General features: G+C 46.9%; 1 protein-coding gene across 2 annotated transcripts in view; it reads left to right on the top strand.

The window, feature by feature from the left end:
• Nucleotides 1-15,737, top strand: part of LOC135197891 (transcriptional protein SWT1-like) — a 151,649-nt gene that overhangs the window by 14,245 nt on the left and 121,667 nt on the right. For both annotated transcript variants that reach the window (XM_064225106.1, XM_064225107.1), the window contains exon 2: nucleotides 152-2,069. In XM_064225106.1, coding sequence (XP_064081176.1) covers nucleotides 162-2,069 — 1,908 coding nt within the window. In that variant the 5' untranslated portion in view covers nucleotides 152-161. The remainder of the gene's footprint in view (nucleotides 1-151; nucleotides 2,070-15,737) is intronic.

The raw sequence follows: 15,737 nt of genomic DNA, 5'->3' as shown, positions 1-15,737 counted from the left end.
ACCATTTGAAACAGTATGATGCAAGTATAGTAGAGGTTGGTCAGTTTTGATTGTTAAAATTATTTTAAATTATATATTGCCCATGCATTTTTGGAGCTTGATTATGTCTGTGCAGAGGATGTGCTTTTATAGTTGTCCTTTTGTTTTTCAGATTGATTGCCATGGCATCCTTTGATAGTGAGCCTAATGTTCCCAAACCATGGGTAAAGAAAATATCAAAAAAGAAACCTGGTACACCTTATTATTTCAACTTGGAGACCTTTGAACGTTCCTGGACTCCTCCGACAGAACAATTTAAGAAGAATGAAGATTCAAATACCAAGACTGGTATTGTTGTAGAAGCTGCTCCTTTAATTGTTAAAAGAAACGTAGATGGTGAAATGAAACACCTGGAAGAAATGAGAGGTAAAAGACTAATTACAGGGTCTTCATCCATGGAAAAACCTGGTGCTGACAAGCTAACTGCTGAAGAGACTTCAAGAAAGAAGGCCAGGGTAGCAGATTTGGATGAAGCTAACAAAATAAAAGTTAAGATTAAGAAAAGACAGAAAAAACGTAAAAAAAAGCAAAAGGTTAAGGAAATTTCATCAGTTGTCTCTCCTAAACTAAATGATACAGTAAAGGAAGACTGTAGTAACACTGACAAAGAGGCTTTCTGTAAATCTGTCACTGGTCTCCAGTCACTTAATAATTTAGAAAAAAACACTAGTCTTAATGATAAAGATGAAGGAAAAGTTAATTTGGTAAGTTTACTAGATAGTAACAGAAAACCTATCAGATTTAGTGTAAATCCCATTAACAAAGGCATAATAGACAAGGAAGTTAAAGGTATTACTGTAAAGCCTAAAGAAACAGGAAAAACCAATCCAGCTATACATCCTAGTATCTTGGCTTTTCAGAAGTTAGCCAAAACTGTGAAATGGTCTAAATCAAATTGTTCTGCCTCAAGAAAGGGAAGTCTTCTTGCAACAGCCATAAAAAGTAAAACCCACACTCTAGGAGAGAACATAGAAGAAAACAAGAAAACGAGCCAGTTACAAGATAAATCTAAGGATTCATCTCAGAGCAAAGAAAAATGCATGAGATTGTCTAGTTTCAGAATTCCCAAGAAAAAGCCAGCTGAAACAGAAGCTAGAGAATTACTGAAGGTGTTGGTTGATACAAGTTATGGATCTAGTGATGAAGAGGGAACCAATAAGCCAAGTAAGCTTGTACATGATAACATAATACCTGTTTACAGTCTTAACAGTTATGTAGACAGTGATAATGAGGAAACTGAACATCCAAGTAGACCCAAGTATAGCAAGAACATGCCTGTTCACAGAAATGAGAAGTATCCAGATAATGATGGAGAGGGGCCAGAAGGAAGGAAGCCTAATTATGGTGATAGAATGTATGTTTACAAGCATAAGGAATTGGTAGAAAGTTCTGAATCATGTCAGCCTATCACTTCAGTAATTGAATTCAAGAAAAGAAAACAGAGCCTGTGTAAACAAAGCAAGCCTTTATTTTTTAACATTTTAGATAATGAAGAATGTGAAGGTGATAAAGGAAGCGGAACATACAGTGTAGGTGATAAAAAGACAAACCAGGAATTAATTGACTTAGTAAACAAAACTGAGGAAAAGAAGTACCCCTGTGAATTACTGCCTACTGTAGAACCAATTGAAGATGATGACATGGAAGTTGAGATTCAGGAAATTATCAGTGAAATTGCTTCATTCCGTGAAAACACAAACCTTTCTCTTTGTGATAGAAAATCTTTATGTCGTGATTTTGACAGGAGTACAAATTCTGTTTATTATGTTGTAGATACTAATGTTCTTTTACGTGATGTGAAATTCCTTGAAAAGTTAAAAACTAAAGAAATTGATGGAAAGCCAGTTATTATAGTTATACCATATGTTGTTTTACAAGAACTTGATGGTTTGAAGAAGAGTATTTCTGTGGGTAATGCTAGTAAAAAAGCCATTTGCTGGTGTAACAGGTACTTTGAGAACAAAGATGCTCAAGTTGTAGGCCAGAATTATGACGATTACCTCAGAACTTTATCCCAAGATTCTAGAAGTGTAAGTATTATTTTGCATATGTTCTTAATGTTAAAAACTCAAGGTTATGTAGTACAGTATATATTTATTTTTATGGGAATACCAACCATTACCTTTCAAGTTGTTATAGTAGTAAACACCCCAGATTCACAGACTCACTGATTCACTGATTTCTCTATGGAACATATACAGTACGTATATGCATTTTTTGCTGAAAATTCACATACTTGCTATATTTTTCATTGAGAAGTATTCGTTAATTACCGTTTGTTCCTACACCATATACAAACCTTCCATTGTTTACTTAGGATAGATTGCAGCTCAGCTGAAACTACCAGCTAATACATTCTTTTATACCGAGGTAGTTAACTACCGGGTAGTTACCTGCCCAGCGGTGGGAAAGCACCGCCTTCCCACGGCTCACTGAGTAGTCACCTTGATTACATTTGGCAGCGAGGAAAGACCTTTCTCGTTCACTCTCGCTGTCTTGTTGAAATATTTGTCACATTCGTTTTCTTTTTCTAGGTAAATGCAAGTATGACTGATGAGGTGGTTATGCGTTCCTGCCCTGGTGTCCCTGGTCGGAGGTGTGAGACTTCCATGATTGACAGAGACCCTCACTCACTTTGTCCTTCTTGCAGAGGGTATTCCTGTACATCGTACCTGGTCGGCTGCCCAGTGGGTTGAGTATCGCCGGCGGCAAAGTAAAAAGAGGAAGGGGGATTCTTTCCCTTCGAGTTATTCCCCCGAAGACCAAGCGACCCAGACCTGCTTCCTTGTCGGGGACTCATCCTTCGGGACCTTCATCGTCACATTCCTCTGGGAGTGAGGCGCATAAGAGTGACGAATTAACTCCTATGGTGAAATGGGAAGGCCTGACCCTTCTAAGGATGTGCCTTGCCTTTCAATTTGTGTTGACGACGCTCTTCGTGTTTTGTGGCCTTCTTTGGGACTTCCAGGCCTGCTGCCGAATGGCGCTCTCCTCTGGGGCTGTCTCTCTCTCTCCTTAGTCTCTTCGGAGGAGTCGGCCTCAACCACCCGTGCTGTCAAGAATGATGCCTTTCCCTCTGCGTTGCAGCCCCCAGAGCCCTCCCCTGTGGAGGCTCCTCTCGACGCTGGCCAGGTTCCTCCTCCTATCTGCAGGCCCTGCAGCTTTGCCTTGTCCCTGGACAGGGCCCTCGGACTCCTCCTGACACACCTTCTTCGAGAACCAGCCGTGACTCTCAGAGAGGCAGTAGAGACTCCTCTCAGAGACGTGCTGATGCACGCTCTCCTTGTGTACCTGCTGGACCTTCGCTTGTAAGCTCCTCGCCTTCGCTGGATATACAATCCTCCTCAGTGCACGATGCTACGGCATGCACACAGGAGGCTTCGCTAATTGCACGCTCCCCTGCAGTGCGTGATGCTGTGGCACACGCACAGGGTCTCTCCCTCTCAGGGTCAACGTGCTAACGCGTGCCCCCCTTCTACACCTATGCATGCTGCTACACATCAGGAACACCTTACTGATGCATACCATTCATCTGCGCCTTGTAGCTCCTGTACAGCCCAACAGCACGCATGAATATGCATGCTTCCTCTAAACGGCGCTCACCTGTAGCATGTGTTGCCCAACATGCTGCTTCACCTCTGCCTCATCAGCAGCATAAGCGCTCACCGATACGAGCCACTGGGCGTGCAGGCCAACGTGTATCACCAGAGCGTTCATCTAAACTCTCCCACAGGTGCTCTTGGTCTCCAGCATCACGCGTCAGACGTGCTTCTCTTCGTCTTCCACATACACTCCAAGACGTGCTTTTTCACCTCTAGAACATCAACGCTCTCCAGCTCGTTCTAATGCACGCTTTTCTAGGCATTCTCCCACCTATTTGCCTACACACGTTCAGAGCCTATATGCATGCCTTGGAGAGACAGTGTATCAGTTAAGGGCACTCTTGCTTCGGCTCTCCACTGCTCCCCGGGTGTTCGTGAGACTGTTCAACCTGGTCTCAGCTTGGGCACATTCACATGGGAAGCTTTTCAGGTATCTTGAAGATTGGCTGGTTCTGGCGAGGTCTCGCTCGCAGTTGCCACAGGACAGAGATTGACTCCTCGAGTTTTGTCAGGATCTAGGGATCATGATAAATCTCGAGAAGTCCAATCTCGAACCCAAGTAGAGGACAAAGTATCTTGGCATGCTGATAGATACAGCAGCAGCAAGAGTCTTCCCCTCAGACTCTCGTATTAGCAAGTTCGGAGAGGTAGCGCAACTGTTCCCGTCTCAAGAGGAGCAGTTTGCTCGGCAGTGACAAGTCGTGATAGGTCATTTGTCGTCTTTAGAGAGGCTGGTCCCTCATGGGTGTCTTCGCCTTTATTCTCTTCAGTGGAGGCTGAGGGAGGGAGTACTGGTCACAGTCCCTCAACCCTCAGTCCACTCTCGTTCCCCTCTCACAGGTGAGAGAGAGAGGACTTGGACTGGTGGCTCGACGACAGGAACTTCTTCATAGAAGTGGATCTTTGCACTCCCCCTCCAGACATGCTTCATTTCTCAGACACATCAACCGAGGGATGGGGTGCACACCTGGAGGAGTTGCTGACTGCAGGAGTGTGGGATATTTGCAGCAAGCACCTTCAAATCAATATCTTGGAACTCGAGGCAACCTTCCTGGCTCTCCAGGAGTTTCAGGATCATGTGATGGGACGCTTGGTGGTATTGATGAGTGACGATACCACAGTAGTGGCATACGTCAACAGGCAAGGGGACTCTCTTCTCTCAAACTTCATCAATTGACTTTGCAGGTGCACGCTCAATAGAGCTATCAGTGAGATACATTCCAGGCAAGAGGAATGTGGTGGCAGAGAAGATCAGCTGCCAGAATCAGGTGATAGGGACTGAGTGTTCCCTTCACCAGGACATGGTGCAAGGGCTGTCCAGCCTATGGGGGCGTCCAGTCGTAGACTTGTTCGCCACCCAGTGCAACAGGAAGCTAGAGACCTTCTGCTCTATTGTACCAGACCCATGGGCCGCTGCAGAGGACACGTTCCAGTACCCATGGGACAACCTTGAGGTTTACGACTTACCCCTGTTTTGCATGATTCGTTTAGTGATCAACAGTGTGTTGACCACCTCGAATCTTCAGATGATTCTAGTGGCACCCAAATGGCTTCAGGCCGCAACCTTCTGGCTCTTCTCTCCGAGGCACAACCTGCTGTGTCAACCTCATGTAGAATGGTACCATCAGGCAGTGCCTTCCATGTGTCTTCACAGCTGGAGGTTGTCCACCATCTCTTGCGATTGAGAGGCTTTTCTTGCCGAGCAGCAACAGAGATGATAGGATACCACAGACAGTCCTCTGCAGCGGTATGCCAGGTAAAGTGGGCCGTCTTCTGTGGTTTGCGTCGTAGATGGGGTATCTCTCCAGTTGGAGCCACTCTTCAGCAGGTCGCGGATTTCCTCAGCTTCCTTCATCAAGAGAAGTTCCTCTCAGTTCCAGTTGTGAAAGGCTATAGGACTGCACTAGGCCTAGTCTTAAAGCTGAAAGGTATCAAAGCTGAAAGGTATCAATATCTCATCGTCTTTTGAGGAGCTTCGAGGGGTCTTCGCCCTCCCAGGGATCTCGGGCACCCTGCATGGGATGTGACTCCTGAGTCAGAGCCTGACTCTTGCACTGTATGAACCCCTTCTAGAGTCCTCAGACAGGGATCTGATACTCAAAACCGGTTTCCTGCTAACCCCTGGCATTGGCGAAGAGAGTTGAACTTTATGGTCTTTCTTTCTATATTAAACACACACAGGGGGATGGGGATCGGTTACGCTTGATTTCATCCTGGATTTTGTAGCTTAGACTCATAATCCTTCAGTCCCTGATGCTAGGTTCAAGTCTTTTGCCATCTCCTCCCTGAGTGACTGTTAGTGATGATCCAGACAAGATGCTACTTTGCCCCATTAGAGCACTATGGCGCTATCTGAAGAAGACTCGACACCAGCCTGAGTGTCAACGGCTCTTTGTTAACACCTGAGGTTCCAAGAAAGAGGTGTCCAAGAACACACTATCTTTCTGGCTTTGTGAGACCATCAGGAAGGCGAACTCTGCTGCTGGTAGACGATGCTGGTACACTTCGTCCAAGAGCTCACAAGGTCAGGGGCATTGCCCCATCCCTCGCATTCCGTAAGAATCTGTCAGTTCATTAGGTTTCGAAGGCTGGGGTCTGGGCACGCCAGACCACTTTCACCTCATACTACCTTTGGAATATTGCCCACAGGTCCTTGGACACTTTTTCCTTGGGACCAGTGGTGGCTGCTCAACAAGCTGTGTAGCTTACCCAGCTCCTCTAACTGGACAAGGTTGCATCTCACGTCGCCGTATTGGTATGAATGATTGTGACTGTAGAGTGACTGGCTCTTTGTTCATACGCGAACAAACCTTCAGTCTTAACAATAGGATAATTTCTTGTGCCTAGCTGGATCCGGTTAAAAAACAGATGAAAGCAAGGAATCTTGTGGTAAATTTGTCATTTTCATACAATCAACTTACCTGTCAGATATATACATAGCTAAGACTCCGTTGTCCCCGACAGAAATTCAAATTTCGCACCACTCGCTACAGTTAGGTCAGGTGATCTACCGGCCTGCCCTGGGTGGCAGGACTAGGAACCATTCCCGTTTTCTATCATATTTTTTCTGTCGCCGGTGGTATCAACATCGTTGCTACTACCTCCTGACTGGAATTCGCTTTTCAAGACAATTGATCATCTTTTTTTGGACTTTTTGGTGATGTACCTGGATCGTTGTTTTGGCATTCGCTACCGTGGACGGGATTTGGATTTGCTTTTGATTTTTCTTCAAGAATGTCTGATTCAAGTGGTTGTGTGAGAGTGTGTGTGAATGTAGGCTGCAAGGTGAGGATACCGAAGGCTTCGGTTGATCCTCACACTGTATGCCGCAAATGTAGAGGTTTTGACTGTTCTATTACTAACACCTGTCATGAGTGTGAGAGGTTGAATGTTGAAGAATGGAAGACTCTAACTTCTTACTTGAAGAAGTTAGAGAGGGATAGAGTCAGAAGGGCTGCATCTAAGGGTGCAGGTAGTACAAGACCTATTGAACCTTTTAATGATTCTAACTCTTCATTAAACTATGCATTTGATTCTAATTCTGTATCAGGGCCCTCACAAGCTTTACATTCAGATTCGGCCTCAGAAATCGCTGATCTGAAAGCTACACTTCATAGGATGAAATCCAAAATGGCTGCCATGAAAGGTAAGGATTGTGAAAGTGATTATTTTAGTGAAGTGAGGGCCCCCAGTGTTGTGGAGGGGGCGTCTGACCGTCTCTGCGACGCTCCCAGGCCTAGACCTCTTTCAAGCTCCCAAGCCCAGAGGAGAAGAAAAGTCGAAAGCCGTACGGAGGTTGTGTAGAATTCCCCCCGGTCAGGCGTCCCTTCAGCAGGCTCTGTAGTTAGACAGACTGCTCAGGACCGCTATAGGAAAAGAGTCCTCAGAGAGTGCTTCTCTTCGTCCGCCTCTCCCTCTCCTAAATGAGGGTGGAAGGATTCGGACCTTTCCAGGCTCCTGAAAAGGCACTGGAAAAAACCTGTGTTGGATTCAAGCCCCGAACGTTTTTCTGAAGAAGCGCCTCCCTCGATCAAGAAGGCTAAGAGGGTTTTGACGTCCTATGGCTTTGACAAAACTCCTTCGAGGTCTCCCTCTCCCGTTCAAGAAGACGCCGGAGAAGCTTCCAAGAGGATTATTTTAGCTGTACAAGAACAGTTATCCGCCTTGGTAGGAGTCCTTTCGAAGGATCCTCCTCGTGGAAAAGACGTGAGGCTGCCTGTCAAGAAGTCTCGTCTTCCTTCTCCAGCCAGGAGTGAGGCTCCTGTGGGACGTGAGGCGTATTATAGGCGTGAGATGTCTTCCGAGAGAGTCATATGCCGAATATGAGGCGCCAGCCAAGCGCGAGTTTTCTACCAGACGAGAAGTGTCTTATAGGATTGAAGCGCCAGATAAGCGTGAGCAACTTGACAGGCACGAGGATTTAGCCAGACGTGATACATCTGCCAAGCCAGCAGCGTCAGCCAAGCACGAGGCGCCAGCCAAGCACGAGGCGCCAGCCAAGCGCGAGGATGCAGCCAAGCACGAGGATTCAGCCAGGCGCGAGGCGCCAGACAAGCGTCATCCAAACAAGGATATAGCGCCAGAGAGGCGCGAGGCGCCAGCCAGGCGCGAGGCGTCACCCAGGCGCGAGGCATCACCCAGGCGCAAGGCGTCACCCAGGCGCGAGGCGTCACCCAGGCGCGAGGTGCCAACCAAGAGTAATCCGATCAGGGATGTAGCGCCAGAGAGGCGCAAGGCGCCAGCCAGGTGCGAAGTGTCAGCCAGGCGCGAGGTGCCAACCAAGCGCGAGGAGTCATCCAGGCGCGAGACGTCTGCTTTCATTCATAAGGGCTCCGTACACGCTCTTAGCCCCTCTCCTATTAGGAGTTTGTCTCCCGCAGAGAGAGAAATTGGGCAGGAAGACCCAGACCTGAAATTGAATTCTCCTTCTGATCCTTTCTTGGAAGAGGTCTCAGAAGGCGAGACTCACGGCAGAGAAGGGCTGTCTAACTATAAAGTTTTGACAGCTCTCCTTCTTCAGGAATACGGAGATGCCTTGACCCCTGCCGCTCCTCCTTCTCCTCGCTCACTTTTTTCATGCTCCAAGACGCCAAAGTCGTCGGCTTTTCTGAAGATGAGGCCGACGATTTCTATGAAGAGAGCTCTTCAGTCTCTGGATAGCTGGATGCTAACCAAAAAGGAGTTAGTTAGAACGGTGTTCTGCATGCCTCCCGCTAGACTTACGGGCAAGAGAGGTATTTGGTACCAGACTGGGGAGAATATGGGGCTCACTCTCCCAGCTTCGGCTGAAGCTGACTTTTCCAGTCTGGTAGACGCATCCAGGAGACATAGCCTTCATAATGCAAGAATAACTTCGGGTCTTTCGGAGTTGGATCATCTCCTCAAGGGACTCTTTCATATTTTGGAAGTCTTCAACTTCCTGGATTGGTCCCTTGGGTTCATATTTTGGAAGTCTTCAACTTCCTGGATTGGTCCCTTGGGGTGATGGCCAAGAAGGCCCATGCCTCGGAAGGACTCAATCCGGATGTACTCCTTTCGTTCTTGTCGTGCATTGACAAGGCGGTACAGGACGGCTCAGGGGAAGTCTCTTCTTTATTTGGAGCCGGTCTCTTGAAGAAGAGATCTGTTTTTAGCGCTTTTCTGACGAAAGCAGTTTCTCATTCGCAAAGGGCAGCATTGTTATTCGCTCCCAGGTCTGACTTTCTGTTCCCTTTGCAGTTGGTGAGGGACATTTCCCGTTCGCTGACGGAGAAAGCGACACAGGATCTTCTCCTTCAATCGTCCAGGAAAAAGAGACCAGTGACGGTGGGAGAGAAGAAAGGTGTTCATACGCCTCTGCAGCCCTTTCGAGGAGGTCCTCCCTCTAGAGCTCCCTCTAAAAGGAAAGCGACTGAGAAGAGAGGTAGAGCTTCTTTCTATTCCTTTAAAAGGGGAAAGTGAAGCTGCGTTCCTCCAAACACCAGTAGGTGCCAGGCTCCGGGGGTTTGCGGAAGCCTGGACTCTCATCGATACAGACGCTTGGTCAATGTCTGTTCTACAGAAAGGATACCTCATTCCTTTCCTGGACAATCCTCCCCTGACGTCAACTCCGCGGGAATTGTCCGCCAATTACAAGGACCCTGTGTTGAAAGATACTCTTCAACGAATGGTGGATCAAATGTGGGACAAGAGAGCAATAGAGCTAGTGCTGGATCAAAGCTCCCCAGGGTTTTACAATCGCCTTTTCTTGGTTGCGAAAGCCTCGGGGGGCTGGAGAACCAGTTCTAGATGTCAGCGCTCTGAACAAGTTTGTTCAGAAACAGAAGTTTCTCCATGGAGACTTCTGCTTCAGTCCTTGTCCTTCGGCTCTTCGCCAAGGGATTGGATGGTGTCTCTGGATCTCCAAGATGCCTATTTTCACGTCCCGATTCATCCTTCGTCGAAGAAGTACCTCCGTTTCATGACGGGGGGGAAGGATCTTCCAATTCAGACCCTTGTGTTTCGGCCTTTCCACTGCTCCTCAGGTCTTCACGAGCCTGATGAAAAATGTGGCGATATGGCTTCACCTGAAAGGTATCAGTATCTCTCTGTACCTGGACGACTGGCTCATCAGAGCAAAGTCAGAGAGACAGTGTTTGGAGGACCTTGCTTTGACACTAAACCTGATAAAGACCTTAGGATTGCTCGTGAACCTCGAGAAGTCCCAACTGATCCCCAGCCAGAACTTGGTCTATCTGGGGATTCGGATGGATTCTCGGGGTTTTCGAGTATTTCCTTCTCAAGAGAGACTAACGAGAGGCTTAGAGAAAGTCTCTCTCTTCTTAGGGAAAGAACGTACTTCGGCGAGGGAATGGTTGAGCCTATTAGGGACCCTTTCCTCGCTCGAACAGTTCTTTCCTCTAGGAAGACTTCATCTCCGTCCTCTTCAGTTCTTCCTCAGAAGATCGTGGAACATGAAGACAGGACTTCTTTTGGACAGTTTTCCCATTCCAGTTTGGATGAAACGTCACTTAGAATGGTGGTTGCCCCCACTGAAGGAAAACAAGGGTACTTGCCTTGAGACTCAGAACCCGAACCTTGTATTGTTTTCCGACGCGTCGGAAAAAGGTTGGGGAGCAACGTTGGGGAAGAGAGAGGTGTCAGGCACCTGGAATTCTCTTCAAGTGTCCTGGCACATAAACTGCAAAGAGCTGTTTGCCGTACACCTGGCCCTAAAGAGCTTCGAGTCTTTAGTGACGAACAAGATAGTCCAAGTGAATGCGGACAACACAACCGCCCTTGCCTACATTCGAAAACAAGGAGGGACACATTCGTATGCCCTATACGAACTCGCAAGAGACCTTCTTTTGTGGACTTCCCTGAGGAACATCTCCCTTTTGACAAGGTTTGTTCAAGGAGTAAGGAACGTGAGAGCAGACAGGCTGAGCAGGAGGAACCAGGTCCTTCACACTGAATGGACCCTCCACTCAGAAGTTTGTCGGAGTCTCTGGTCTCTTTGGGGGACTCCTCATGTCGACCTCTTTGCCACGTTCCTCTCAAAAAGACTGGAAGTCTTTTGCTCAGTAGTAGAAGACCCCAGGTAACAGTAGACGCCTTCCTTCTAGATTGGTCTCATGTAGACGTTTACGCATTTCCCCCATTCAAGATTCTGGGGCAAGTGCTCAAGAAGTTTGTGACATCAAAGGGGACGAAAATGACCCTAATAGCCCCCTTTTGGCCAGCTCAAGAGTGGTTCACAGAGGTGCTGGAGTGGATGGTAGACTTCCCAAGATCCCTCCCACAAAGGATGGATCTTCTCAGACAACCACACTTCGAGAGGTTTCATCAAAACCTCCCCGCTCTCGCTCTGACTGCCTTTCGACTATCGAAAGACTTGTCAGAGCGAGAGGCTTTTCTCGCAAGGCGGCAAGCTCGATCGCTAGAGCCCGGAGAACTTCCACTATCCAAGTTTACCAGTCTAGAATGGGAGTATTTTGAAGGTGGTGCAAGTCGAAGAAGTTGTCCTCCTCCAGTACCTCTGTAACAGAAATCGCTGATTTTCTGTTATATTTGAGAGAGGAATCTCGTCTCTCCGTAGCCACTATAAAGGGCTATAGGAGTATGCTTTCGGCCGTCTTTAGAAATAGAGGCCTAGATCTAGCAAATAATAGAGATCTACACGATCTGATTAGGTCGTTTGAGACCATTAAGTCTAAGATTACATCTCCCCCTAATTGGAATCTCGACGTGGTCCTGAAGTTCTTGTCCTCGGGAAGATTTGAACCTCTGCATTTGGCCTCGTTTCGTGACCTAACGAGAAAATGTTTGTTTCTTTTGTCACTGGCGACGGCTAAGAGAGTTAGTGAACTGCACGCCCTTAGTGATAAAGTGGGATTCAAACTAGATTCAGCCATCTGTTCATTCAAAGATTTATTTTTGGCGAAGAATGAAAATCCTTCGAATCCCTGGCCGAGAAACTTCGAAGTTAAAGGCTTATCGGGTCTCGTCGGCAGGGAAACTGAGAGGTCTCTTTGCCCAGTAAGGGCTCTAAAGTTTTACATGCAGAGAAAGAAACAGTTGGGAGGTTCTAGACAAGGTCTCTGGTGCTCGGTGAAGGATCCATCAAGACCTATGTCCAAGAATGCTTTAGCCTTTTTTGTCAGGAACGTCATTACCGACGCTCATAAGGCTTGCACGGATGACTCTTTGAAACTCCTGAGAGTGAGAGCTCATGAGGTGAGAGCAGTAGCTACGTCTCTCTCTTTTCAGAGAAATATGTCACTAAAGAATATCTTGGAAGCGACATATTGGAGGTGTAATTCAGTGTTTGCTTCTCACTATTTAAAGGACGTTCGTGTGACCTACGAAAAATGTTTTTCTTTAGTTCCTTTCGTGTCTGCGGGCACAATCCTGGGTACAGGAGCTAACACCAATCCTTTAAATGATGCATAAGTCTAATAGATATGTTCTAGACTTTCTGCTGAGCAGGTGCAGGTGCCGCACAGGCGGCCAGTCACTTTCGTTCAGTAAGGAACTCTTGTGATATCTTTTATTAGATGAGTATCATAAATATTAATAAACATTACCTTAATATAATTTATCTAGCCCTAAATCCCCAAAAACCGCACCAAAATTTACCACATTCGCAACCCTGTTACCTCCTATTCTGTCCGCCAGTTGGCAACACTGTCGTTGACAGATACGAAAACCTTCCCTCAAATCAGTTGTTAACGAGCGCCCGTGTTGTTTACATCACGGCCGCTCTTTATAAATTTCCTTAAACATTTTTGTGCCTTTAAAGCTTTCATTATTTGTTAAATGAAACTTTATATGAATTACCACTCACGCATTACATCACGAAATAGTGAATTAACTTTGATTTCTGTTGTGGTTCTTATCTTAAATTACGAACTTTTGCGCGACCCGGAACTACTGACCTGTCCAATTCTACAATGGATTACCAAGAAATTACGATGCTTCCTTCTGCCAGCAACATCAGGAACTGCCCGGTTTGTGGACAAGGATGAGTAGCGGGGAGTAGTATGAACCCCATGACATTTGTAGTTCTTGTCGTGGACAGGTTTGTGACTTGACTTCTCGTTGTGACGTATGTAAGCCCTGGTCTGACGAGGATATGACTGCTTATATGAAACGCCAAACAATCTTGCAGCGTAGAAGATCGGTTAAGGAGAAAAAGAAATCGATTGCTAAAACTGTATCTAACGAATTCTTTGACTTGGGCGCTCATGATTCTGGCTCTTCGGTTTCGGTATCGTACGACTCCGATTCCGAATTAATTGATGCTTTGCCACCTGTACAACCGGTAATTAGTGAAGTTAGTTCTGATGTAGATTCGAAGATTTTGGCAATGGAAACTACCTGGAAACAGAATTTTAAGAAATTACAGCTTAGTCTAGATAGAGTATTTTCTGCTAAGTTTAACAATCTGAGAGAATTTCAAGAAGCCTTTACTAGAATGTCTAACACACTTTTAGATTCATTTTCAGCTCCTCGTCAGGTACCTGTCGACAGCACCATGGGTAAACGGTGCGACAGATACCCCGGCTTGTGAACCCCGTCGTGGCGAAGGCCTAGGGGGGGATCCGGTCCGGGCAGGTGCCTAACGAATCTTTACCCAACGTGTCCCCTGTTAGTCCCGTAACAGTGCCAAAGGGCGCTTATTTAGGATAAGGAAGGGGGAGGGATATTAGTGTCAGACCTAAGATAGCTAGTCGTCAGGATTTTACTTCAGAGGAAGTTTCTAAGTTAGGATCTGACGATGATGATGATGATGACGCGGATTCGTGTGATATTGATGTTTCCTCGAATGGATGTCATGATGTAGAATTCAAGAAACTTTTTGATTTAATTTTGAGTTTTCTTCCTCAGGCGAGGCCTAAAGAGCAGAAGCAGCCTCCGCCTCGTTGTATTACAGAAGGGATTTTTCTTGACGGTCCTTCCCGGTCACGGGAATTTTTACGTTTTCCCTTTGCCCAGAGGTCGCGAGAGTGAGGAACGGACGTTGCCCCGCTAAACTTTCGAAGGTGATCGGGGAAGGGAAGAGGAAGCTCTCTTCTCTTCTACGACACCGGAGAGGAGTTTACCAGGTGGCGGATGATTCTTCATTTCTCTCGACCCCCAACCCGCCAAACATCCTGATTTGTCCGACTTTCAAGTTCAACCCCGTGCCTTCTAAGGCTTCGGTCTCTTCTGTCTCAATTGAAGATTTTATTGCTTAGTGGGAGGCTGTTTAGAGCTCCTTACAAGAAGCTCAATCCTTCAATATGTGGGTCCTCGGAGGGCTTTTAATGTATATCAAGGACTCCGGGTTTGTTCCTCCTGATGCTCCTCTTTTTGAGAAAATTCTGCTCATCCATTTCAATCGCTTCTGTACATCAGAACGAGCTTGCTGCTTCAATGCAGGCCTTTCTTGTTTCTCTAAGGCGTAACCTGTATTTGTCGCAGTTACCCTCCTCTGTATCGGAGATTCAGAGAACCCGTCTGTTGTCCTCTTCTCCTTTTGGGCGATTTCCTTTTCGATATTTCTGTGCTTTCTGAGGTTTTGAAGGAACATCAAGGTGATGCCTCTTCCCAAGCTCACTGGGCCTTATCAAGAGCTTTTTCCTCTGGTCTTCCTCCCATTCCTTCAAGGAGTAAGCGTAAGTTTAGGACCAGATCTGTACCTTCTGCTCCAGCCCAACAACCTCCTTTCTGGCTCTTTTTTCCAGAGTACATCTCAGGTTGCTGGTGCCTCTTCTTCATCCTCTGGTGCTCACCCTTTGAAACGCGGGAGAGGTTCTTGGCGTGGCTCCAAAGGGCAGAGAAAGAGCTCAACCTCCAGGAGGACCTTCTTCTTCTTCTTCTTCCTTGTCTCTGCGTAAGAATTTTCGGAAGTAGGAGTCATCACCTCGCCTGGAGACCGCAGTAGGAGCTTGTCTCCTCCCGCCATTGGTCAGCTTGGCAGGGGAGAGCGGTGGATGCTTGGGTGGTGGAGGTCCTGAAGGAAGGTTACGAGATCCCTTTTGTTTCCAGACCACCACTTTCCAATCGTCCTCTCGAGTTCAGCAGTTATTCCCCTCACTCAATCAGGGGTCAAGCCATGGAGAAGGAGCTTTCGGCCCTCTTGGAGAAGGATGCCATAGAGCGAGCTCCTCCTTCTCCCGGGTTTTTACTCTCGGATGTTTGTAGTTCTAAAGCCTCGGGTGCCTGGCGCCCCATCATAGATCTTTCGGTTTTGAACAAGTTCATTCTAAAGTCCAAGTTCAGGATGGAGACGGTCCAGACTGTTCTTTCATCCGTCAGGAGGGACTGGATGATTTCCATCGATCTGCAGGATGCTTATCTGCAAATCCCCATCCATCCAAGAAGCAGACCTTACCTTCGGTTTTTCACGGACTCGGGAGTTTTCCAGTTCAAGACCCTTTGTTTCGGCCTCACCACTGCTCCACAGGTCTTTTCTCGGGTGATGGCTCCTGTTTCAGCTATTCTGCATCAGTTAAATGTAAGGATGCTTCGGTATCTGGACGATGGCTAGTCCAGGCCGAATCTCTAGAGAAATGTCTCCGGTCGAGGGAGATAGTTCTGTCTCTTTGTGTCGAGTTGGGCATTCGTGTCAACTTCGACAAGTCCAATCTAATC

This window comes from Macrobrachium nipponense, chromosome 21 (assembly GCF_015104395.2).
Source record: "Macrobrachium nipponense isolate FS-2020 chromosome 21, ASM1510439v2, whole genome shotgun sequence".
Classification (NCBI taxonomy): domain Eukaryota; kingdom Metazoa; phylum Arthropoda; class Malacostraca; order Decapoda; family Palaemonidae; genus Macrobrachium; species Macrobrachium nipponense.
The sequence above is the reverse complement of the archived record's forward strand: the minus strand, read 5'-3'. Positions and strand labels throughout refer to the sequence as shown.